This window comes from Colletes gigas, unplaced genomic scaffold, assembly GCF_013123115.1.
Source record: "Colletes gigas isolate AHSC1104 unplaced genomic scaffold, ASM1312311v1 Colletes_gigas_Sc00047, whole genome shotgun sequence".
Lineage (NCBI taxonomy): Eukaryota > Metazoa > Arthropoda > Insecta > Hymenoptera > Colletidae > Colletes > Colletes gigas.
Window position 1 is genome coordinate 852,297 of NW_025106676.1, and position 27,102 is coordinate 879,398.

The following is a 27,102-nucleotide window of genomic DNA, read 5'->3' on the forward strand; positions in this document are numbered from 1 at the left end:
AAGATCACGATTTACTGCAGTATCCATTTAGTATAAATTAGGGTATCGGAAAAAAAATTAAGAAAACGTTGCTCGCGTTATCAAAGCTTGCATAAGACTGACAAAGCTGATTGACTCCGAGCAGAACAAAGGATTTGGCGGGAGAGAGCCAGTCGCTTGTTTGTTGACTCTTCTATTTTGGACCTCCACCAGAGCATATCTGTGATTGTCGACACACACCGGAGAGGGTCCGAATGTACAACAATGTAATGAAATATTCGATCTTTCACCGACGTATTTGGTATCTGTTGACATTCACCGGTGAAAGTTGACATTCTCCAATTTCGGTCATTCACGGTAACATACAAATAACTTAGAGATTCGAGACAGTATTTTAAAACAAGGTCTAATAAAATATCGTTTTTCGTTTCCAATTTACACGCGATTATATTATAAAACACAGACTGTGCCAATACTTTTGTTCGTTTAGATAAGCTGTTATTCGTTCAATGCGAAATTATTTTAATCGCTACTTTTATTTACTGTTTCTTGTTTTAAAATTTTATTTTATAGTATTCATGTGTCTTCTACTTCTAAATTCTATCTACTAATCCAATATTTTCCAGCTTGCCTAGAATGTGAAGACGTCTTTTCACTTTTTTTTCATTTATTAATCATTTTAATTTGACTTATATACTCCAAAAATAGAGATATGGTGTTTTGCCAACACCTTAAACGTCCCAGTATCAAGTCTTCAACCTTATCAGAAACCTGAGTTAATTTCCTAATTTTCTACGTTCCTTTCACAGCCAACTAGTCTCCCATAACAAAAATTAGAATTGTTTAAACTGAACGTATTGCAGTGTATGGAATCTCTCTTCGGTAATTGTAAATTACCGTCGTTTTTCGTAAGCTGTTTCTCTTTACCAGTATCCCCCTACAAACTATGACAAATGTTACAGAAGTGGCCATAGAAATCGCACCGCCTTAAAAGTAATGTAAATTAAATTTGGACTCATCCAAAAATATTACTGACTAATTCACATATTGTTTTGCTCATTCTAGATGTTTCTTTATTATTGCGGTCAGCAGAGACTTCTTAACAAATCCACGTGCATTTAGTCCAAAATTTTGAAACCACCTCTTTATTGTTTTAGTACTTGCTTTTGATCCAGAATGGTCATTGATCCTTTGGTAACCAGTTCCTTGTTTTTTATCAATATTTCCGGTTTCTCAATTTTTATGACGAAGCCAGGACACAGTTTCTGCTTGCTATATCACGGTTAGATAAATTTTACTTATTTAGTGTAACAATTACACTCTTCTTTCAAGGCGCGAGCTGCTTATTAAAAACTAACTGTTAAAACATATGATATAACTCACGGCTGACTCTGTTTCGCTTCAGATTATGTAATCCTATTAAAACAATGGTAAAACACTATAGAGAAACTGATAAGTTTACAGTGTGTCTACATATTCGATAAACAGCATTTTAAAGGAGTTGTGCAATTTTTATGGCCATTATATTTCACGGTCTGTCGTAGTAATAACACAATGTTCCCATACCCAGAGGTGCCAAGCAGGAGTCCATGAAGAAGAAGCAGAACACGAGAGAGCAACAGACGGCCAGCAGAAATCATCAGCAAACGACAGCCGCCCAGAACAAGTTGACCATGAAGCCGAAGCTAACGCACCGCGGTCTAGTCTCCCTGGTGAGAAAATAATGCCTGGCCACGAGACTGCGTGGTCTCGTCGGAAATTAAACGAGCAGGAAGCACCGAGAAGACGCGATTAGTAGGGTAGATCACATCGAAGCCAAGGTCGACGCCAGACTCGACGGGAAACGCATCGGGCGTCGATGACTCGGATTTTCTCTCAATTGAGTCGGCCCGTTTAAAAATTTCTATCTCGTGGTAGACGAGCGCGATTCTCTTGAGAATGAAAACGAGTTCTTTTCGTTCGCCTGGAAAAATAAACGAGAGTATGATAGAGTCGTTTTCGGTTTTGCCAGAAGGTTCGAACAAAAAAGGATACCGCGGATCCTCTTTCTTTTCTCCAGGCAACAGTCAAAGAAGGGACAGAGGCTTTCCCAGAATTTCCAATGTTTTTACAGCTTCGTCGTTACCAAGTGAAAGTATAATATACGTACGTGCATATATAGATAGCCGGACAAGTAGCAACGAGCCAATAACCTTTTCCTGTAAGTCCTAAACGGGACGAATCCCTTCCGTTCTGGTAATATCCTGCGACCATGCATGCATGTGTTTCCCGAGTGTATCGCCTTTCTATGATAGCGTTTAAACGGTAGGCAGATCTCTTCTCTATGTTGTAAATAAACGAACGCGGTTAGACCAGCGAGTCTGCAACACGCGTTCTTCCGTCGCCGACAGAATTCGGGTTCTTAAAATTATTAATCGGATTAAGGGATTATCGCCGATTTCTTGGAAATTTTTGGGAACGGAAAGCTTTAATTCTACATTTCAAGAGTGTCTACAATTTTCTTTTCGTACAAAAATATACAAAATTGCAAAAGTTACAACGAATCCAGTGAAGGCCTTAAAAAATACAATTGACCGATTGGATTCGTTGTAACTCCTATAATTTTTAATATTTCTGCACGAAAAAATTTGTGAATACTCTTGAAACATAGAGGTAAAATTGTTTTTTAACAAAAATTTCTAAAAAACAATTAAAAAATTTCAGTCATGGCGGAAAACAGCCCTTTAAATCATACTCCGTTTGATTTAGTTGAAGGGGTATCTGATTTCTGATATTTTCGAGAATAATTTATATTAATTTTTACTTTGGTTTCTCTCCTAGTCGGGTGAAATTCGTTTACTAATTTAATACAAACTCTTCAACGCATCGTTTTGAAGATAAAACAAGACTAATAAGGAAGGTTTTTTAGGTGTCCGCCTCCGATTGTTCTGAATTTTGGATATGTTTTAAAGGACCGAAAAATAAAATATACTAAAGTTTCAGCTACAATAGGCTATATCAAAAACTATCATAGATAGAAGAAAACTTCTTAAGGAAAAGTTTCATGGTTTTTTATGTACATATAAATGCTGGTCATCAATTTTGTAAAAAATAATTTGTTTATAACATTATTTTAAAAGAAATCACAATTTACATAATAACAAAAAAGAACACAATTTCTTTTCTGAATCCATTGATATATCACATAGTATGTTTGCCTCTTACAATTTTGCGTATTTCAATATTATACAGTGATGCGCACAAACATCGGATGGCGGTCATACCAGATATAATGTATGGTTAATGTTCATTATAATATCTGGTGTTTACTATGTATACTAGGCACTAGTAAAATTATTTATAGCTTACAATATTAATAAAAATTACTTTAGTATTTACGTATTAATATGCGATACGTACATATGGTAAGGAATATAATTAATATAAATTAATTTCCGGTACTACTAACATGATTGGTGCAATTATATTTCAAATGTATGTATACATAGTATACATTTATCACCTGAATTTTTTACATAATGTATGAAATTTATAAAATGATTCACTTAATATTCAAATTTGTCTCAGAAGTAATATTCATGAAAAAAATGTTTTAAACAAAATGCTTTGTTACACCAAGAACATCTAACTATCGGTATTTCATCACAGAGTGCACATTTCATTTTTGTGTTCTGTTCGAAAGCAAAGTTTATAGGATTCACAAAATCTGATTTTTCTTCTGTATACCCACTTTTGTACCAAGCATACTGGAATAGATTTTTATATCTTGGTGAAGACAGTTGACTGTGTACAAGTGATTGTAATTTAATTACATTATTCCTTAAATGAAGATTAACGTCGTAATCACGTAACAGTACATCATCGGAAAAACGTCGAACATAATTTTTCCACACCCTAAATATATAAACATCTAGAGGTCGGATTCGTCCAATGGTACCCTTTGATATCGTCTTAATTATAATTTCTTTACCAGTTGGTTTCGCATTACGTACATCTTGCTTACAGTGTCCACTCCAGGAGTCTAATAGCAAAACAGACGTTGTTTTAGTATTGGTGAAAAAGACCTCTTCCAACCAGATTTTAAATGATTTCAATCAAAGATAATTTTTAGATACTGGTTACCAGAAGTGAGTTTCCCAGATTTTGATGCAGTCTCTCTCTCTCAGACTTTGGTCTGAATTGTACAAATTTTCATGTCCGTATCTCGTAATCAAAGGTTTTACTTCATTGACAAAATCCGTAGCTTTAACTTCCAATACTTCATCGTCTTCTATTTTCTTTCGTGTTACAAATTTTGTTACTTTTCGAGAAACAATACGATGAGCTTTTTTAAAATTATACAGCCATGTTTTGGAAGCTTTAAATGTCATATAATCGTTACCTTGTTCCTTATATGCTTGTAAAGCCCATCGTCGAATATCTCTATCATGCAAAATATAACCGGAATCAATAGCTCTCTTCAAATTTGTTATCACGAACTCGGAAATTTGAGCCAATCTTTCTTTTCTAGTTCCTCTTGCTTCAATTTGATGAATCCATCTTCGTAATTGTCGTTCAGATGAAACAAGTTTAAAATTATGATGAACGGTAGCATGTCTACGTCTTTTTTCTCCACCTTTCCAAAACGCAACTGCATTCCGTTTATAAACAACATCAACGTTTTCGTCACGCTGCGAACAAACTCCAATATATGTCTCCCCAGACCAATTTTCGTCTGCATCATCTTCATCAATAGCCTCAACCTCACATTCTTTAAATTGATCCAAAAAGTCCAATGACAATTCAGAAACTTCAATTTCATTATATTCAAATATGCTATCGAGCAACATTTTTAAATGATTTCCTTGAGTTGTACTTCCTCTCTTGTTACAGGAGTATCCATTAAATACATTGTTTGAAATGTTGCTAATAGCAAATTAATCACATTCATCGGATTGATAATCATTTTTAATCACTGTATTACAAAATGAATGCTGTGAGTGATCACGTCGAACGCTCGTATATGACTTTACAACTAACCAATCATCGAGGTATATGTATATGTATGTATAGAGCACAGCTTCGCAAAAAATAACTCATAATTTGATACACTGCTATTGTTCTTGAGATAGCCTATCGTAGCTGAAATTTTAGGGGGTCGTTTCACCCCCTAAATATGAAAACGGGCCGATATAAAAAAATACGTATATCTTATTTTTCGGTCCTTTAAAACATATCCAAAATTCAGAACAATCGAAGGCGGACACCTAAAAAACCTTCCTTGTAAGTACAAAAATAAAGAAAATATTTGATTTTCTTAAATATTTTTAATCTGTGGGGAAACATGAAAGTATAGTTTATTCTGAAAATATCACAAGTCTGGAACATTTAGAACAAGGGACAAATAAAAACCAGACACGCAGTAAGCAAGCATAACGCAAAACTTATTTAAAAGAATACTTACTTTGCATACGAGAAAACGTACATTTTGAACAATATCTTGACTAAAAACAGACGCAACTATGTAATGAAATCCGCGATATGGGTTAATTAATTAAGTACACGTGTACTTGAATGATATTCAAAGTTCGAAAACGAAGCCTCCCACGCTATTTCGTTCTTATTCTGAACCATAAAATCTGTCTGATTCAATTTGTACCATGAATTACGGACTCATGCTGTGTATACATATATACAGAAATCTAGAAATTAAATGTTAAATATCTTTGTAAATAATGAGCACTGGGGAAAAAGCTTGGATACGTGTCTGCTCATTTTTGCTGTAGAAACACCAGAAAAATCAACGACCCCACAGGTGCGACCTCTTCTTGTAAATTTCACCCTTAGACGACCACGGGGGTCCCCAGTCGCATTATTTCGTTAATAACTAATTGACGAAGTGAATTAATTCCACTTTAATTAATCCTTTCGTTTAACCTTTGTAACGTTATACCATTTCAAAATAAATAATCTTAAACCGATTGAAACGAAATAATTCAGAGCTGGGGTCGATTAAGGATAATTACAAATAATAGTTGTAGAGAATAAATTAATAAATACGTATGTTTCTAGTCACTCGTTTACGAAGCACACATAAGAATTCAGTTTTCGCTTTTATAAATATCTTTATTCTCGAGCATTTGTGATATTACTTTTTCTAATGACCAATTTGTATTGATCCGTCGTCTAAGTAATAAACAGATTAATATTGACGTTTGTCAAAATGAGACCCGGCATATGAAAACCACGTGGTCGTCTAAAGATCAATGAAAAGCGTAAACGAATGGAAGTTAAACGACATTGTGAAAAATGCCAGTTTTGCGTAGAAATTACTGTTACGAAAAAAAGCAGCTTCGATCGTTTGTATATACACGTATTATTTTGTAAAAACCTCTACGCGTCGGGGAACAGTGTCGTTCGATCATTTCATGCGTTTTTTCACAGAATTTCCCACTCGCGAACCAAACAGCGTTTCCTGCAGATCTCACATTTTGTCAATTGTGTTTCATGAACTCCGCTCTGTACAAAACATACAGTAGTGAGGAACTATCGGCATCGAATATTAGTTACTAATCGTATAGTAATGAAATGTATTTAAAAACAAATCGAATTGTTTTAGAAACAACGGAAATCTATCTAATATTATCGTTCTATTTATACTTACGGAAATCAATACATAGATTTATCGATACCTGCTCACCTAATATTACCAAAGAAACGAGTACATTCCTTTTATATCTTAAAACAACGCAAACGAGTACGTCTTATTTAAATACTCTATTTATATTGTACCGATGATCGTTCAATCCTTGTGATCTTATTTCATTATTCGTTTAGTAAAGTATTTACGATCGTTTGAGTGTTTCGTCTATTTAATTGATAAATTTCAGATGAAACAGTTCTTACTCGCTCCTCTGTAAATGCATCAACGTAAATTCCAGAGATGGAAGAGAACAAATACGCAAAAGGAAAAGAAAAAATAACGATCAGTACACGAACTAGCCTTAAAAATGTATTCGAGATTCAAGTAAAGGAAACGGACTGATTAGACGATTTTGAGTAAAATTCCTTTGTCAACTGCCCATTAAAACAACCAAGACTTAGCAAAGTAATCAAAAGTATATATGTATATATATACTTTTAGGCCCTTTTAAACAAATACCAATAAATACCAATGAAAGTTAAATGATTAGAGTATAATTTGTTTAATTTAAACAGCTTTTTTACAGGTTTAAATACTGGGACATTTACCTTAACACGCAAATGATGTCTCTTCAGTATTAAACAACAATTGACAACAGTTGCCACGCCCACAAGGAATTTTAATAGATTGTCTATTGTTTTAAACAAATTTATTTACAGATATTTATCGAGGATCTATCAAAACTTTTGTACCGATCCAATAGTTTTAGAAAATGAAATAAAAAGAGATATCGCTTTTTTGAAGGTTCTAGATTAGAATACCCCCTTTCATGTTTACATTTGTACAAAATAAAGCGTCGTATTCATCCACGTCGCACAATCGTTCGTGAAGAGGAAGAGAACGGTGATTAGATCGTCGATCTCACAGTCAGGAAATAATTAAAAGGTCGTCGACGCGTAGCAACGGAGGACCCTTTCATTAATTCGAGACATCGCCACGGCTCGTTGATGCATTGTAAACGAGCAAGAGCCGCTAATTAACCATCGATCGTATTCTAATTAGAGATCGTGTTCTCGAAAGTTCGAAGAAAAATAGACAACGTTCGCAAGGGTGATTTCTTTCGTAAACAATGCAGGTAATTTGCATAGAACAGAAGCTGCCGTTAAAGTCGGTTCGTCGGAAGTTCAAGATCTTCAGAAACAATTTTTCCAATGTTTATTACAATATCTACAATCGTGGGATTCACTCAGGCTCGGTCTCGATGTTGGTTGTTCGCACCTTCTGCCGAAAAAAAGAAATAAAACATTCGATTGCGAAACATTTTATCTCAGGACTTTGATTACAGACGAAACTAAACATTAGATTCGAACGTAGAAAAATGTAAATCGTACGGGGTATCATTTTGTACTTAAATCGATTACGAAGAAACGAAAGATAGAGTAAAAGAAAAAGAAAAAGAAAAAAAAACGAGAATTATAAAATAGAGGAGAAAATATCACTGTATTCAGTATTCGCTAGATGCGTGTATAGGTTGAGTAGAACGTACGGTATATGTATAGATACATATATATATATATATGTATATCTATATATATATATATATACATATATATATATCTAACAATAAAACATTTAATCAAAATCATCGCATAGAGCCTTTGTACTTCTACATAATCTGTAACAGGTCCACGAGATTGGTGCGTTCGTTGCATAAAAAAAGAAAATGGCAGTCGAGCGTTGACTCTGTTTTGTGTATTGTCTTACCGTTAGTATTATAAATATACATATACATATATATATATATTTATAATATATGTATGTATACAGGGTATTCGGCCATTCCTGGAAAAAATTTTAATGGGATATTCTGGAGGCTAAAATAAGATGAAAATCAAGAATACCAATTTGTTGATTGAGGTTTCGTTAAAAAGTTATTAACGTTTAAAGTTTCGCTTGTAGAACGGCAATCTGCGAACAGCTGTGTGCATGCAATAATGGTTCTCACTCAGCATGAGAAACACTAGTTAGTGATGTATAGACAAACTTATAATTTTATGAGTGAGAACCACTATAGCTGTTCGCAGATTGCCGCTCTACAGACGGAACTTTAAACGTTAATAACTTTTTAACGAAGCCTTAATCAACAAATTGGTATTTTTGATTTTCGTGTTAATTTGGACTCTGGAATCTCCCATTAAAATTTGTCCCAGGATTGGCCGAACACCCTGTATATATACTATATAGAGACGATAAAATATCGATCGGGGCCCCTTCGCGAAGGAGAGAGGTCGCCGGATAAAAAGAGATCGCGACGATATCTGTGGTATCCGGCGACGAAAATTCATCATTCGGCAATGATGGAAACGTCTAGACTCGCGTTATTATCTACAAAATACTTTAATCGTAATATTAATTAATAATATACAGATTGTAAATAACTAAACAATAATAAAATATGCTCTAACAAGTTCTTCCGCTTCTTGCTTCTGTCTCTTTCGTTATCTTGCATTGTCAATTTATTTTCCAGCCCGCCGCCGGGAAAAATCCAGACGGAGGAAGCCAGAACGGGGAAGAAGGCACGGGGCAATAGTCGAAACGATGTTCCTATTTTCATGATCGATTCGTGCATCTAACTCTCGCAAGCTTCGTCTGTTAAATCGATGAACGACGACGTCACGAGCTTCCTTTCAGCTTATGAAAGCTCCCTTTCCTCGAGAACCAAAGAAAAGAATGATGGGCAGGAAAGTGTGGGGGGGGGGGTGGGGGGGTGGACAGAGTTGGGCAGATTTTGTTCACCTAACTTCTATGGTTTCATTTATAAATTAAAATCTAATAACGAATTTTTTGAACCAATGTTCAGATGATTTTCACGAACGAATCTAATATTTTTATTCGATATTTAAGTATAAAATATGTCCAACTCTAGGGGCAAAGTAGGATGGGGGAGGGAGCACCATTTAAAAAGACGTCTCACGCGGGAACACGTAGCGACCTACACACAGAGGGTATGGGACGAACAGAGATTGAAAAAGTCATACAGGGTGCCCCGTAACACGTGAGATCCGCTTCAGCAATGAAAACAAATAAAAAAAGTTCGTATAAACATATACCCTATTGCACCTTGCTTTCGAGTTGTAAGTTTTATGTTGGGGCCATTCTATTGAAAGAGGCCTTTTTAAAGCATCATTCGTGAAGATGAACTCGCCATAACTCGAAAACAAGTTCAAATAAAACACACGTTTATAAGAATGTTTTGTGAACGTTTTGTGTTTTCTCATATGTAGAATTTATTGCTGAAGCGTTTACCACATGGTACGGGACACCATACATGAAGGTTCCGCTTGGAACCTTTATAAGAACCATAATTATGCTATAATAGTTACGAATGCGAAAAAGTTCTGGTCCAAATCGGTCATGGGCTCAATAATAGAGGTGCTGCTATCGATAATATCGTTAAGATATCGATAAGACAAATTTAAACAAGAATAAATATATTAATATGGTAGAAGTACCTGTATGTTTCATTTTGCTAAACGATCACTTGGATCTATCAATTTTCTTTATTTATCTATTGCTGATGACAAAAGATTCCTCATTTTTTCTTTAATCATTGGAATATCGATAGCAGCGCATCTCTACTCTACAACGTTTTTCTCTGTTGGTTTTAAAATGGTTGTGTATCAGTTCTATATCGGGATCATATCAATTCTAAAATTAAGTCTATCACGACAATTGAAGCACTTCATATCGGACAAAGTATAAATAATGATACATGCATGTATATGAGAAGAAAATTCTAAACTCTAATTTGCTATTTACAAATCTACATTTCAATTTTTCAATCGTAATTATAACATTGCAATAAAAAATGCTGAAACAAGTGGAAATGGGAAAAATCATTACCAAAAATTGCTAAATGATAGTTCCATAGAGACGTAATTTTTTAAGACAACCACGTTTAAAACAAATATTTTATCATTTTGGGATATCGAATTGCATAAAATAGTTTTGGTGCTTTTGGGCGTTCTACCTACGTAGGTCACTGTGGAATTATTTTCCGCAATGGTATAATTTATCCTCTAAAATTATTGTCAATTATTCATTCGATTGAATTATAATAAGACTAAAATAAAAACTCAGTGATTAGTATTAGAATAAGATAAGATGCTGTACATTTAGTAATTTATAAAGTAATTAATAAAGTAATTATAAATTAAAAAGACCCAGCGGATGCCGATTTAATATTGATACCCCCAAGACACAAAACTTTGACAGAATTTATATACATAATTTCAAGAACCTGCGGAAACGGTACACAATTGACATAGAAACACTTTGGAACCAATATACGGAATATTACTTTTAAATAATATCGGTATTTATTTTGGTATTCGGTAGTATATCGGTTTCGGTATTAAATAAGTATTCTTTGTCTTTTTATTTTTATTACAATGGTTTAAGCGAGTATTCTAGTCTAGAACTTTCAAAATCCGATGTTTTTTTAACACATAATAGATAAAGCGGTTTTAAAGTGATGCTAAAATTTTATTTATCGATATTTTTGCACAATTTTAATACCGATTATAGCCACCCATATATTTGTACTGAATAAAATGGTTTCCAGCCAGAAAGCATGTTCAACAAGTCTCCATTGTAACAGCTGGTATCTTCAACAATTTTAAATATTTTTATATGAAAAAAATTGTATATATGTACTTCTTAAATATAGAACAAAACCATGCGACGAGAATCCGAGACAAAAATATCATAGTTTCCTTGTTATTAAATTCTATAGAACGCATAAAAGATTGACGTAGACTAGAATACCCTTTTAAGTAACCGAATCTATAGAAAAACTTGACTTTTGCAAAAGGATTAATTTGGAGACCAAAATCTATAGAACTGATATAGAACCGTTTTAGAATCGATACAAAATGCAATTATAACCGATATGGACCAGAACCTTTTTTACTCGTAACCGTTACAACATGATTTCGGGTTCTTATAACCAGAACTGATAACTGTTTTCGATCCCTGAAATTTCGTTTCCCGTTCGTCCCGAAGCGACGTGGCCGATACACGTCACTGAGGTACCATGGTAAGAACACAAACGGCGACGACGATTAATAATACGTTCTCTACGCTCGTTACAGTTTGTTTTCTTTACTTTCGATCAATGCCTTTCGCTTGCGAATTCTCTCACTCGGCACCGACAACAAAACACCTTAAGCCTCTCGATTATGCGCGTTTCCTCTTTTCAAGATAATAGCGAATATCGTACATCGTATTAAAAATTCTTAAATTACAACTGTAAATATTATCTCTACTATACAATCAAGCTCATTCGTGGCGCTGTTCCTTAGTGTTCACCGTTCTACGACTCATCCATCTACGTCCCGTCCACACGGTTTCGTTCACCGCATTTACATTTTACAAATACATGGCAATGGGGAGGAGAATTTACAATGTACAAAAACACCGGTTGAACCTTCGAAACGTTCTGAAAGTCTTCCAATGTAAACGAACAAGACGTTCGAGAATGAAAATGAAAGAGAAGAAAGAATTGCCGAAAAGTATAGAAGATAAGAACGTGGAGCACAGAGTTCCTTTGTTCGGAAGCTTTTTTCAGACTTTCACGAGTCTCAAAGCTCAATTAATATCTCCCATTGGTAAATTCTTGGTAAAATACTTTCAATATTCAGCGTCCTACGCGGTCGATCCTCCTCTTAAGGCGGTACTTTAAATACTTTAATCTCGAAACGTATAAAAATAATAATACTATCGATCTGGCGTAGTAAATACACAGTATTACGTATTTCCAAAGCGCACTTTTAAATAACCGCAAAGAGCCGAGCAACACATCGTCGATCAGAGTCGGGCAAATTTGATCAATGAAAAACGGATAACAAATTTTAGACTCGTTCGTAAATTAATTTTTACAAGGAATCCTGTCAACGAATTATAATTTACGAATAATTTCATGAACAAAACGTAAATGGATATTTCACGAACGAATCTGCAATCTTTACTCGTTTTATTCTTGAATACAATTTGCCCGAGTCTATCGTTATGTTCAAAAAACGTCCATAACTATATCACCGAATGCGAAATAATTGACAAAAAACAACGGTTCGGAGAAAGTAAAATTGTCAGTAATAAGGGCGGATATTTTAATTACTGACACCATTTTAAATAGAATTATTCTGCATTCGGCGATACCGGTGATTCGACGCAGTTTGTTTCCGGATGCAAATGGGTTAACCCTTCATGTATAGCGATTTCAAATACTATATACCAATCCACAAATCTTCGTTGATCTATTTTTACAAATTAAATTTGATCGCTCAAGGACGTCTATCTTTTTTCGGGCCCCATTAAAATCGACACTATTTTCAATTACAAAAATTGTTTAACATTATTTAAAAGGTTAGCCTAAACCAAAGTACTTTTTGTTTTCTCGCCAGAAACTGAATTTATTATCGTCGCATTAATTACCGAATCATAATTGTTTCAACTCTAATAAAACAGATGATTGTTATATTTTGTTCAATTTATTAACACTAGAACTACCAAAGCAGTCAAAATGACCCATTCATAATTTCTAATAAAATTTGTACAAAATTTATTCGACTAAATTTTTGAAAATTTACTGTAATTTTCTATAAGAGAATGAATAAACGCTTAGTTCCATTGCATTATATATTTTTTCACGTATCTATCGTTTTAATCACTTTGATATAAATAAGTGCACTATATTTGTCGGTAGTTCTAGTGTTAAACATTTTCCAGACCCACCAAAAAAATAAGTGGTCTCATCGACAGGTATGCTTTCCTTATTTCAAGCGGGTACTCGAGTATTTAGGGGAGGGGATGTTAGACTTGTTCGGTTGGGTCCGTTCCCAATCAAGAAGTCGTCGCGGATTAGTATCGCGTCCAGCGTCGTTCACGGTGTTGTATTTTCGAGGTCGATTCCGGTCTTCATTCTGATTGTAAGAACGATCATGAATATTTAGTGAAATCGTGACTTTTCCAAAGTGAGTGATTTTAACAATTATGATATGGTGTAGGAAAAATGAAGTGATTCGTTTGAAAAATTCAGATTTAATAATAATTTGTTATCAAAGTGGTCCTCTTCTGGTCGACAAATCAATCAGTTTTTTAAGAAGTACAAACAGTAGTTAAATTTTGAATTTATTATTGCCGGGAAAGTAACGTTAGAACTTCCGTCTGGTTCATCTACAACGGTAAGTACTCATTAAAATCTAAATCTGTCCCAAAATTGTTAGATAGACAAAAAGAAAAGAACCGAATTAAACAAAACAGAGTTGATGATTTCAATGGGGTCCTATTTTTCAAAATCTTTCCCGTGCCATAGCTCCTTGAAAAATCGCTAGAATTTAAATAAAAAATTTAATCGATTAAGGTAAAAAGTTGTGCCATACCTGAGGGGTTAAGAGCTTCGCGGTGTCTTATCTCCTCTACGCAATCGTTTCAAAAGTAACGAACGAACTGCTATCGACTGAAAACAGTTTAGTGTATGTACAAAGGGTGGAAATCATATTTAAGCGTCTACGGAAAAAGTCACTATAAAAACTCGATTCGATCTCTCGTGGAAAAAGACATTTAAAAAATAACACGGTGATCCTGGGAACGCTACACGGATTATCGACGGACACGCGCGTCGAACACGACTCCGTACAGAGTCCGGCAAGTCCGAGGAACACGGGCCACGTTCTTAATTTATTACGACCCCTATGCTCGTTTGTAAACATTATTATCAACGACTTGTAAATAACAGCTGCGCGCTTTCGCTCAATAAAATCGCCTGTCTTCCTTCCTAACGTTCTCGTCTATAGCATTCAGAACTTTTACAACATCCTAGCGATCACGTTTCATCATTGTGTACTGGATGTTCGTATTATTAATATTGTACATGTCTTTCAATTTCATTCCTTTTGACATTACAATATATATATTCGTTATGATTTTGTTTTCCAAATTATTTCTAGACTTCTTTAATGAAATATGAATTTATTATGTATAGTGTACGATTTTATATAATCGTATCACGCTCAACATTGTAATTAAATTTTAATATAGCGATTAAAATTAATTATAATTATCTAAAAAGAGCTGTTGAGTTTCCGTTCTTATGATGCTATTCGCTCTCCTGTCTTCGCAAACAGGTGGATCAAATCTACCACTGTACAAAGTATCGTTAAAATGACTAATCTCGTTGCGTTTTCCTTGTTGATGGCGACGAGTAACTATAATAATACAAAAATCCTGTACACGACATTCGTGCACGATGCTGCTAAGGAACTAACTGCAAATAACGATCGATACGAATAGTATTAGCGTTTTCGCTCGATTGATTCGCGCCTGTCTTATTTGAAAGCGGATTAGATGCTTTCAAAACGCACGAAATCGAAATTCAAGTAACTAATATAATGTACTCGCTCAACTGATCGTTAGGAAGGACGTCGAAGTAACGAATTCCAACCAGGTATTGTCAATGCTAGCTAAGGTCACTTGCCCATGCTGGCATTCGCTGGCAGAGTCGCGGATCGTTGTTGCACCGATGAGTATGGCTTCAAGGTAGATCTCGTAGACTCCCTGAAAAATAACGCTATCGATAAAACACGGCCACGCGATGCAAAATAATTGTACAACTCGTCTGAATGCAAATAATATCAAAACATCAAGTGTGTGAATTAATGCAAAAAATATAAAGCTCCGAAAGCGCAACAGCGGGTTTTTTAATTTATGAAAGGTGTAGGAATAAAATTATGAAAGCCCCATTTCAATAAAAAAAGCGCCGAAAGGAGGATGATGAAAATGGACAGATCTTATGCCATATTGTCAATGAAAAAGTTTATCATAATTCTACAACCCCTTGCAAACAAATTTCCAATCATGTATCACAAGCTAAAACGAAAACTTTTCGTTGGCACTATGATCAAAAATCGACCTATTTTTATCGCTCTTCTTTGTTGATTTCTAGATTAGTTTACAGGGATTACTTTCGGAACTGTTCGGATGGACAAATATTTATAATACTCGTGCAAGTATAACAATTTTTCAGTTCTTTTTTAACAGAATATGATTTAAAATTTGTTGATCTGTGATAATTAGACTAAAAGGTTCTTTAATTAAAAAGTAATCCTCGTAAATGAATTGAAATCACTATGAAATCCGATATTTTACCGTGCATACTAAACACACATCTTATTGTTCAACACGTTGCATTCCACAATCATTAACATATAATCTGCCGATACAAAAACATCACACAAAAAGCTATGCAAAATCACTTAGTAGTATAGCACATTACGAAATGCATTTTAAATAGAGGAAACAACAGATATCAATTAATTATTACTTGTACTATCGATTTCATTTTTAAAACTTTCTAATTTTGTTAAGATTAAACCAAAGCAATTAATAACTATAAATCATCGCTTGATGGACTAACTTGAACTTTCTGAAAAAGTAAATAACATTATAGTAACAATATAAGGTTATACGTATATAGAAAGGAAGTGTGAATTGAAAACATGTTGCCTATATTTAGTTATAAACAATTTGAAACCATTTCTTCTTTGTTCTCATTATGTAAGATAATCGTCTTTTTAAGAAAAAAAAAAAATGACTATAAATAACTATATTTTATTACAGAAAACATTTCAATTAAGAAAGATCGCACACAATAATTTTACTTTTCTCTGTGCGTTATTACACTTTAATTTAACAAATATGATTTCTTAAAATTAAATTTGTGTTACTATCGACCCCCATACGTTGTTACAACCGACCCGGAATCTAAAACGATTGTAATAGTTTCTCAGCTTTCCATTTTTTATTAATAACTTGGATACTGTTTCATGCGCAGAAAAATGGCTGTGACTCGATAACATCAAATAAGTATGTAACATGTTCGCCTAGAAATTGTTGTTGTGAATGCGATAGCTTTTGTATGATCGTATTCTAAAATCAAAGTGTTACTGCCATCCCCAGTCACTACTACAGATCGGTATCACGTTTTGTGTTCTAATGTTCGATAAGAGAATCGAGCGTCGATTTTATGTGGGAAAATGGAAGAGCAAAAAAAATCAAACGGCTCTAACCTCGCTACACCCAATCATGCGATGCCACAATACAAGAGATCTACTTAGTCTCTGGTTAGGTTGAGTCGCATGGCTACGCTACCTTGGCGAGACACGCTGCCCCGTGCCGTCGACATGCGAGTTCGCCTTGTAGCCACATTTTTGTACACGTCTAGACAGTCTTGCAACCCAGTACTTCTGCTCGTCAGGACTACCAGCCAAGATTAAAAGTTCACGAGCGCTGTTCGGATCATAGTGCAATTTACACGGCGCTATGGTATCTTCCTTCTTGTCCAAATGCTCCTTATGCACTTTTATACGACACCCTGAACAAAACATGACAATTTAATAATGTGACTACGTTGTCACGGCCACTGAAAAAAGCTAGAGTCTTTAATTTCTTACAGGAATCTTAAATTTATTTATTTCTTGAGAATAGTACTATTCGTGTTATTGTTCAATACTTACTTCGACACTCGAGAGCAGGTGGTGGTCGGAACATATGCCACAGTTGTTTTGAGCATACCTCGCAAGTTGTGGGCATGTGATACGATATTGAAACGAATTCGTGGCCTTTTAACGATTGTGTTCCTGGTTTATCCGTAAGTTGTGGCAGTTCCACTCCAGGCAGTGTGTTTCCTTCATCGCCCGGACGCCTTGCTTCGCCTTCACCAGCGTATAATAACTGTAAACAAAGAAAGCATGCAACTGAGTTAGCCATTCTATAAGTAGAGTGATGCAGAATTAACCTAACCTAACGGTGAATGTTAAAGAAGCGTTGCTGTATTTATTACTGGGCATTTTATTTACCTGAAAAATTCTCGGAATATCTTTGGCATCGGCTCGGATGACATCACCCTGAGTAACAGATCTAACGTGGAAGACTTTATTTAAATCCAATATCAAAACTGGATCCGCGTTTAGTTTATCGTTTTCGCTATTGTAAAATATTATCTTCTTCGAAGAGACAACAACGTATTGCTTCTTCCAGCCGTGCCTCTTAATGTTTTGTTTATTTGGCACATTTAACCAGCCTTCCAATCTCCTCGTACCATGTTCCGACAAAACAGAATCTTCCCCATCATTTTCTACGGATGAGACGCTAGCAGTTTCCGAGTTCAACGACGCGATCTTCATTTGCAACGTTTCTATCTCTGAATCTTTTGAATCTAGTTCCATTTGTAACCTCAATTTCGCTTGATTTTCTTCTACCAATTGTGCCTGTACGAATAAATTAACATAAAAAACTATAACTATTTGTAAAAATTAATGATGTTAACATTTTATTTACTTGTAAATCTTGCAAATCCTTTTGCCATTTAGCTGCCAGTTGTCCGTATTTTTCCCTCTCTTGAGTAAGCTCCTGTTGTAAACGTCTGCAATCTTTCTCTTTCTTCCTTAGATCCGCTGCAGATGCTTTGTTCTTAGTCTTACCGCTTGAAGATAAATCTTTCCTGTTCATGATCTCTGCTAGCTTATTAACCGCCTGCTGTTTCAATAATTGCTCAGTTTTCAGTTTACTACTGAGTTTTTCTATTTCTTCGGCATTAGATTGTGCTTTAGTAAGTTGATCTTGCAACTCTTTAAACCGCTTACTTAAATCTTCCTTTTCTTTAAAGTATTGATCAACATTCTTCTTAAGATCACCTTCACTGTCTTTAAGTCGATTTATAATTTGTTCTTTTGCATTTAGTTCTTGGTGATGTTTGGCTACTCCGTCTTTATATTCCAACTCCTTCATTGTTCGTTCTTTTTCGAGATCTGCCACAGTTTCTTCGGCTATTGATCTTGCTAAAGCTTCACTGTCTCCTCTAGCTAACGACAATTGTAACTGATGAACTAAAGAACTACGTTCTTCTTCTAACTCTTGTTGCAACCGAATTTTTTCTTCCAGCTCTTCTCGAAGTTCTTGTGTCTGTGTTTTATAAAGAGTCTGTAAATAAAAAAACGATATAGAACAAAGTCATGAAACGGTCAAATAGCCCCAAATAGAACATCAGAGTTAAAATGCAAACTTACCGAAAAGTACGCTTCTGCTTCCAACTGTTCTTGTAATTCCTTGGTTTGCAACTGGTCCACATTTCTTTGAGTTTTCAAGTGATGTAGCTCTTCTTCTATTTGCCGTTTAGCTTCTCTGAGCTGAGCAACCTCGCCAACTAACTGCTGTTCCCTGGCACGTAACCGTCCTGCTTCGGATGACTGCTGTGCCAATTCAGTCTGCAGAACGTTTCTTTTCTGCTGTTCCTGTTCTACCTGACCCTGTAATACTTTTACCTTTTCTACCTCTTGCCTATGCTCACCCTCCAGTTTCTGTAATCGTTGTTGTATCTGACGATAATCCACGGAGAGCATAGAGGTTTGCCGCTCCTTCTCCTGCGCGAGCAATTCAGCACGTTGTCTTCCACTTTTTTCCTCGTTTAGTTTTGCTTGTAGCGCTGTTAATATTACATCAACGTATAAGTATAACTTTGCCTCCTAAACAATCAATTACAAGTGTACAAATTCAAGTACAGTAGTGTACATACGTAAACAGAAATACCATTTAGCACGGTAAGCGGAAAATTTAAAGAATTGCAATTAGTAGTAAAACAATATAGAAATAAAAATGTAATGTAACTGTATAATATGTACGTACATGAGTGCAACATAATTTGCAAAAATCAGGGTCTCGGTAACACGTGAGGTTTATGTTGTTATTTAACAGTATTCGAACATATTATGATATCACATATACGCATGATGTAACATAATTTACTTTATATAAAACAACAGTTAAAATATCTTTTGACAGTTATTTAGAGTAAATGTATAAAAATGGCATAACAAAACTATGAATTTGTAAAAATTAGTGTACATTACCTTCAAATATTTTATTCTTTCGCTCTGTTATGCATATTGGAATAAAAATGTATAACTTATCAAAATTATGTTATTGCGGCTACTTAATTTAAAATTAAATTAAATTACCTTTAACAACTTCCAAATTAGCTTCCTCTTTTGATAATATACGCGAACGTTCCGTTTCTTGATGCGCCACCACTTCCTGATTATACCTAGCTTGCGCAGCCTTTAATTCAAGAGTCAAACTAGCAGCTTCTTTTTCCAACGCCGAAATTCTTTCAGTCAATTGCCTGTTGTCCATGATCACTTTTTCCTCTTTTTCGCGACTATGTTCGAGTTCAAGATGAAGAGCAGAAAGACGGGTTTCCAATTCAACGGTTAAAGATGACGCCTGTGATCGTGAACTACGCTCCTTCGATAATTGCCCCTATATTCAGAAAAGGTAGATTTAGTCGATGAAACCTATAATATTGAATATGTATAATGATCAATTTGAAACTTAAATACACACTTGTAACGTTGCCACTTCTTGCTGTAAGTTATCTCGTTGCGCCTGTAGCTGTGCTCTTGCTACTTGCAACTCGTTTGCCATTTGTTCTGCAGCTTGACGAGCCACAGTAATCTCTGTAGCTTGTTTTCGTAACCTCGTTACGGCTTCCGTTTCTCTTTCTAATTTTGATTGCATTTCTTTAATTTGTTTTTCTAATGTTGTGACGCGTTCAGAAGTTTGTTGCGAATTGCTTGCATCGCGCGCTCTTTTTGTTTGTTCTTCGTCAAACTTTTTTTTTAACTCCACAAACAACGACTCTGCTTTTCTGCGCGATTCTGTCTCATGTTCTACCCTACGTTGTGCTTCTTTGTAGTTGTGTCTCAGCAAAGTCAATTCTTTATCCGCTCTACCTATCTCTTCGCGCAATTCAGTTTCTCGACGCGTCATAGCTTCTAACTGTGTCGTCAAAGCTTTTTGCCTCGATTCCAAGGATTCTACTTGTCTTTTCTCTCGGTCCAATAAATTTTCCAATTGAGAAATTTTAATATCATCGCTTGTACCATTATTGATATGATTTTCTAATCCATCTACCGATTCTTTACCATTAGAAGCCATTAATTGATAATCTCCCGAATACGTAAAACCAATAAATGGTAGATGATTGCCAGAAAATGCTTTTGGTACCGGAAAACTCTCTTCTGGCCCATCCTCCTTATCAACGTCATCAAAATTACTGGTATCATCATCGCCAGAAAGTTCTGGTACTACTGGCGGCACACATTCTCGTAAATTTTCAAAAGTCCACTGATCATTTTTAAAGAAAGGGTGACTTTTTATTTCGTCTACACCGTTTCTTCCTAAACGTTTAGTTCTATCCGTAAGAAAACCGCATATCAAATTCTTGGCAGAGTGAGAAATATCAACTTCTTGAGGAAAGTGTAATGAATTTCTATGATCCATGATCTTTGAATATGTTCCGACTAATGAATCTGCATAAAAAGGAGTATCACCGACGAGCATTTCATACAAGAACACACCAACTGACCACCAATCGCATTCCCTTCCATATACACCTTCACCGCCTTGAGACTGTAGTACTTCCGGCGATATATAATCAGGTGTACCCACTGCAGTATCAGATCGAACAAGTCCGTCCTAAAAAATACAACATAATGATTGAATATTTTACTAAATAAATTTGACCGAAAAATATATAAATATACGTACAACATCCATTCTCATACAAGTGCCAAAATCTGCAAGTTTTAAATGACCGTGCTTATCAAGTAACATATTATCCGGTTTTACGTCTCTATGAACAAATCCCATAAGGTGTATTGCATCTAATGCAAGCACCACTTCAGCGCAATAAAACTTCGCCCATTTTTCTGGCACATCATAATTTGACATTAAGTTTACTAAATCACCACCTGGCATATAATCCATCACCATATAAAGATATTTTTGATCTTGAAATGCAAAATGAAGTTGAACTATCCATTGGGAATTGGCATGTGCCATTATATCACGTTCTTCCCAGAAAAAAGCAGAATCTGATCGTTTAATCTACATAAAAAAAAAAAGATAAACAGGAGGAAGGAAATATACAAAAGTGTAATTGGTTGTTAAAAATTACATATACTTCTTACCATTTCAAATTTACTGAGTAATTTCATAGCATACACTTTTTGGGTAGACTTATGACGTACCAACTGTACTTCCCCAAATGCCCCACGACCTATCACTTTTATTAGAGTGAAGTCATCTGTACGCATTCGCATTTTACTAATATCTTGAGCCACTGAGTCATCTGAAATTATAAACAGTTTTATCTAAGTACTTGTTCTTAGAAAATCAATGCTGTCATCACATTAGCATAACAAATGTATTCAAATTTTTGTTTTATATTAGTAATACAAAATACTTTCCAAAGACTGGTGGACTGATATTTAAAACATTACTTTTATAGTATTATGTACCTTTTTTTATACATATTTTCATTAACAATTGATTAAATACTTACATCTATTCATATACGCTTCTATATTTTTCATACGTTTTACACTGGGATGCTCGCAATCAGCCACCAAAGCTTGGACTGTATCCAATAGGCAATCAATATTTGTAACGCTCCTTGGATCTTTTATACGTTCCTCCAGCCCTCTTAGGCGCCTGCGCCTGTCCTCATCTCGTACTGCATCCATTTCTCCTATTAGAAGCTAGGAATAATTTGCCTCAAAAATGTATTGTTCCTCTTCATGCATCAAAAGTAATGCAAAACAAAAGGCTACATGCAATGTAAGCACAATTTATGCACTGTTGCAATACTGGATGGGTAGTCCATGTTTCCTAAAATGACAAAAGTATATTAATCACATTAACTTTTTCCATAAAAATATTTACATTCATATATTTAAATACTAAAAGACTATTGCATAGAAATAACAGTACGATTATTTTTGTATAAGTTAAAATAAAATACACAAGTACTTTAATAGATAGTAATTACAGAAAACAATGTACATGTACATAATTTATTGTATGTTTAAAATAATTTAATTACTAATTTATAGCATATGTTTGTATTACTTTATGCATTATAAATATAAGAACAAATTCAAAATATCATAGAAATAAATAAAAGAACATTAAATTAAAAAGCTCACAGTGAAAGCTCAAAATAAAATTGTCTCTCACCTTTTACTAAAAGAAAAAAAATAGGTATAAATAAAACAAAACAAAGTTGTACTCAATAAGTATAAAAAAATTTGTTGAACACTAGAATACATGAAATATATAATTATTAAAAACGATTTATATATAGGAAACGATCGTTAAGAAACAATTACTGAACTATTTTAAAAAGTGGAATGTTCCAAGTAATTCTTATATATCTAGTTTTCATTTCAAATCGAATATTAAAACGCAAACAAAAATTTACTGTTTTCTTGTCACTTTTGTTGAAAGCATTTTTATATGAAGAATGCCAGTCACAGAAACTATTAAACAAAATCAAAGCTGAATAGTATTTCTGCGTCTTAGTATTTAAGTGGAAAGTGACAAATTTATAAACTGACAAGGTGAAGAAGTCTGTCAGGAAGCTCGTAGAGCTAAGGTGGATCCCATGCAGGTGCTTCTGAACCCGTCACAAAAGATTCTCTACGAATCCCGTATTTTCCAGGATCGGTTAATTAATGTCAAAAAAAATCCACTTTAACGTACCTAATATCACGAATACCATGCCCCAGTACTCCGTCTAATTAGATAAAAATACTATAAAATACATTATTTTTCTACGTAAACTGGTCGCGATTGCACACAGCTGAGCCGTGCATGCGCCATTAGGAAAATTTACAACGGTCATCAAAGCCAATGAAAAATCCGCGGAAAACTTAAATCATTCGACACGTCTTTCGATTCGTGTAAAATGACGATGAAGAATCTTCAGTTTTTGTTGAAGAAAATTGATGTCTATACCAGACGCGAACTCTCACGTTATTCGATTTTAAAATCTACTAGCATCTTCGAGGATATTTTGGTTATTTGCACTGTACCCTACACCGTTCGAATGTTCGCTATTTCGAAATTAACAACATACAAGTCACCCTTCTCTACATGAATATACATTTATTTGAATCAGATCAACCTTAGAAAGTACCGCGCGTATAATCGAAAACTACGTTAAAGTTGTTGAGACGGAGTATCAACGACTTCAGAAAAAACGATGTAATGGAGTGCGGGAATAACCAAGATGGCGTAGCATTTCACGCACCGAACGAGATGCGTGTTTCTACACTTGTGCAATCTGCTTGTTGTTCGTTATTTCTTTAATTAACAGAAAAATCATTACCAGAAGTGAAATTCTGAGTGAGCTACACAATTGAAATACACACGGAATGCTACATGGTTCTGTAACATAGTAAAATCCTTAGTTTCCCGCGCGTATTTTGATGTTCATTGGACCATTCTACGAATTTTTTTGGCACCGTTTATGTCATATTTTGTATTTATAGCGATAATACGTATCGTAGAGAGATAGGTATGTATGGTTATTAAGCTAAATACGTCAGTTTATTGCTTTAGAGATATTTAAACCTTCGTTTCTAATATATTGTTCTTTTACACCTTTTCCCATGAAAGTTTTGTATTTTAAGGGTTTGGCTTCTTCTGTTCCTTGCCTGCATCATTATAATTTTATTCTGCGTGAAGTTTACGAATCTAAATTAATTTTGTGTTCCAAATTCTGTGAAAATGGGTCTGCCTTATGATTGGCAGATAAATAAACAAAAGATATCAGAACGCATCCAATATTTATTGGAGACAGGACAATGGTCAGACTGCAATTTTATTGTTGGGGAAGAACCTCATCAACAAACACTAAAAGGACATAAATTATTTTTGGCTATGTCTAGTCCTGTGTTCGAAGTGATGTTTTTTGGAGGCATGGCAGAAAAAAATGATCCGATACCGATACCAGATATTCAACCAGAAGCATTTAAGGCTCTGCTAGAATATATATACACAGACCGAGTTGATTTGGGTTCTTTTGAGTTGGCTTGCGAATTATGCTATTGTGGCAAGAAATATATGCTTCCTTCATTGGTAGAAGAATGTACAAAGTATCTATGGTCTGATTTATCACCAAAAAAAGCCTGCAGAGCTTATGAATTTGCTAAGTTGTTTGAGGAACCTGTGCTTATGGAAAAATGCCTCCAAATTATTTGCACAAAGACATGTGAAGTTTTAAAAGAATCTAGTTGGAAAGATGTTGAATTAGGAACTGTCTTAACCGTATTAGAACAAGAAAATTTACAAATAAATTCTGAAATAGAATTATTTTATGCTATGGAATCTTGGGCAAAAGCAGAATGCGTAAGGAAATCTCTTGATGCCAATGATGGAAAATTTTTAAGATCTGTAATTGGTAATGCTTTATTCGAGATTAGATTTTTAAGTTTAAGTCCTCAGGAATTTGCAGAAGGGCCAGGAATGTCATTATTGCTTACTAAAGATGAATCTTTTGCAATTCTTATGAATATACTGTGTACTAGTAATAAAGCACCTATGCCTGAAGGATTTTCTACTAATGCACACAGTAGAATTAAACCATTAAAAATGCCAACTACAAATAAAGAGTATGCATTGGTAAGTTACTGAAATATTCCTTGATTAGTCTAATGATGGGCAAACTAAGGCTCATGGGCCAGATGTGGTCTGCCTCAAGGTTCTATCCAGCTCACTGCAGATTTTAAAACAATTGTATAGAAATTTTCAATTTCAATGTTTTAAACAAATTCATTTAAGGACGTTCCATTTTTTGCATATGTAGAAATTTCCATAGAAATTTGAATATTTTTTGTATATACAAAATATAGCTGTGAATATTTATATAGAAATCGGGCCTAAGAAACATGCATAAAATTATTAAAATATACTTATTTGCTTTTATGTTTAAATTAAAAAAAAAAAAAATAGAAACAAGATTTTGGAAGAAAAATGTATTGCTTTTTATACTAAATTATATTGGCCCACCAAAATTTTTCTTTTCTTTTTTTGATCTATCCCTAAAATAGTTTGCCCATCATTGGTTTAGACTTTGCATTTTCGATATTCTGTACAGAATTTTCCTGTATAGAATGTACATGTAGGATGTAGGATGGAAGGACCAAAGTACTGTATGAGAAGTATACTTCAACAAACAGATTGTGCCAATGCAGATACATTAGATTCATCTGTTACTTTTATTGTAGATAAAAGTATTTGTATACTGGGTGTACAAGTACCAACGCAAATTATGGGTGCAGTAAGTTCCATGTATAAAAATTAAATTTTATTAGATTTTATTTGGTATTAATTGCTATATATTATCTACCCGTTACAGGCTAGTAATATGAATCATGTTGTTAATCGTGATACATCATATACTGAAATTTTGTATGCTCACCTACTTGATTCTGATGGTACTCGTTTAACTTATACACATTTATCGACAAAAGTAAATATTAATACTCTCGTGGAAATTACGTTTAATCGACCTGTTTACATTCGGGAAAATACGGTACATGTTCAAAAATTAAATCTTATAGAAGACTATTAATTTAAAAATTGTTTCTGAAGTTGTTTCTGTTCTTTTTTCAACTATAGGTTTATCGAGTTGGTGTCGTTTTTAACAAAATCGGTTGGTACCCAATGGGAGTCTGTGCTCAAAATGTAACCTGTGATAATGTATATTTCTCGTTTGGTATCGGCGACAATGTAAATAGTGTGCGAGATGGTCTTATTCGATCTATAGTATTTATTCATCATTAATTGTTGGTATTACATACCAACAATAAAATTGTCTTACATAAAAGAATTTTAAATACGTATTTTGAATTTGTGATAAGACAGAAGTCTGCAATATGCATTATTACTATTGTATATTATATTATTAGTGCATTATTTTATTTTTCAAATTATATTGGTGCTATCCTTTATAACAAATTTAAACTAAACAACTGTACAAAATTATACTCATTGGTTCTAGTTATAATGAAAGTCAGCCCTGTAAAAAACGAAGTTCTTAATTTATATAAAAGTATTAAGGTTTGAAAAACAAATAAGAAACCTGGATTTTAACAATTAAGTGTCTTTATTAAAACTAACATTGCACATTAATATCATATGTATCTACTTCTGTTTCTCCCTCTAAAATTATTTATAAACTTCTAACAATTTTATTATTTTACAAAAATGTAATTATCTATTTATCACATATCATATACTATTTACTATTCATCTGTAATATTTCATTCAATATATAAAAACACAGGTGTAAGATACAAAATTTTTATTATATTTATGATTTTATCATATTTGATTTATTGGACTTTTAAATATAAATTCTGAACGTACAAATTTTTACCAAATTATATACATTTTGTATTAAACATTAATATATAACTATCATAAATGTTACAGATTTTGTGCTTAACTTTATGTATTATTCATATAAAGACATATATTAATTAACAAATAGATTAAAAAATGTAACCAGTCTATGTGATTAAGTACCTACTTTACAG

At 34.0% G+C, this 27,102-nt stretch overlaps 3 protein-coding genes across 8 annotated transcripts in view; 2 read left to right on the top strand and 1 right to left on the bottom strand.

Moving 5' to 3' along the window:
- Positions 1–9,198, top strand: part of LOC122403238 (ras guanine nucleotide exchange factor B) — a 33,113-nt gene extending 23,915 nt beyond the window's left edge. Inside the window, exons 11-12 of one of the 2 annotated variants that reach the window (XM_043406626.1) lie at positions 1,550–1,691; positions 9,129–9,198. In XM_043406626.1, coding sequence (XP_043262561.1) covers positions 1,550–1,691; positions 9,129–9,191 — 205 coding nt within the window. In that variant the 3' untranslated portion in view covers positions 9,192–9,198. Of the gene's footprint in view, positions 1–1,549; positions 7,736–9,128 lie in introns of those variants that run through there. The other variant, XM_043406627.1, reaches the window with a different exon arrangement.
- Positions 9,199–14,045: 4,847 nt separating this feature from the next.
- On the bottom strand, positions 14,046–23,408 carry LOC122403237 (rho-associated protein kinase 2). 5 transcript variants are annotated; one of them, XR_006259596.1, is made up of 14 exons: positions 23,261–23,407; positions 22,062–22,387; positions 21,688–21,848; positions 21,266–21,604; positions 20,060–21,193; positions 19,675–19,975; positions 19,567–19,590; positions 18,727–19,142; positions 17,999–18,640; positions 17,518–17,928; positions 17,176–17,392; positions 16,811–17,033; positions 15,067–15,217; positions 14,046–14,120 (listed from the first exon to the last, which is right to left on the bottom strand). XR_006259596.1 is itself a non-coding variant. In XM_043406625.1 (14 exons), exons 2-14 carry the CDS (start codon positions 22,240–22,242, stop codon positions 15,130–15,132), a joined length of 4,080 nt encoding a protein of 1,359 aa, XP_043262560.1. In that variant the 5' UTR covers positions 22,243–22,387; positions 23,261–23,408; the 3' UTR covers positions 15,084–15,129. The 5 variants fall into 5 exon arrangements, 2 of the variants coding, with proteins under 2 accessions (XP_043262560.1, XP_043262559.1); XM_043406625.1 differs by lacking the exon at positions 14,046–14,120 and having other exon boundaries at positions 15,084–15,217; positions 18,727–18,924; positions 18,982–19,142; positions 23,261–23,408; XR_006259597.1 differs by lacking the exon at positions 14,046–14,120 and having other exon boundaries at positions 15,083–15,217; positions 16,729–17,033.
- A 306-nt stretch (positions 23,409–23,714) lies between these two features.
- LOC122403239 (BTB/POZ domain-containing protein 2-like) lies at positions 23,715–26,720 on the top strand. The gene is made up of 5 exons (XM_043406628.1): positions 23,715–24,077; positions 24,193–25,183; positions 25,674–25,841; positions 25,920–26,096; positions 26,183–26,720. Exons 2-5 carry the CDS (start codon positions 24,290–24,292, stop codon positions 26,345–26,347), a joined length of 1,404 nt encoding a protein of 467 aa, XP_043262563.1. The 5' UTR covers positions 23,715–24,077; positions 24,193–24,289; the 3' UTR covers positions 26,348–26,720.
- The last annotated feature ends 382 nt before the right edge of the window (positions 26,721–27,102 follow it).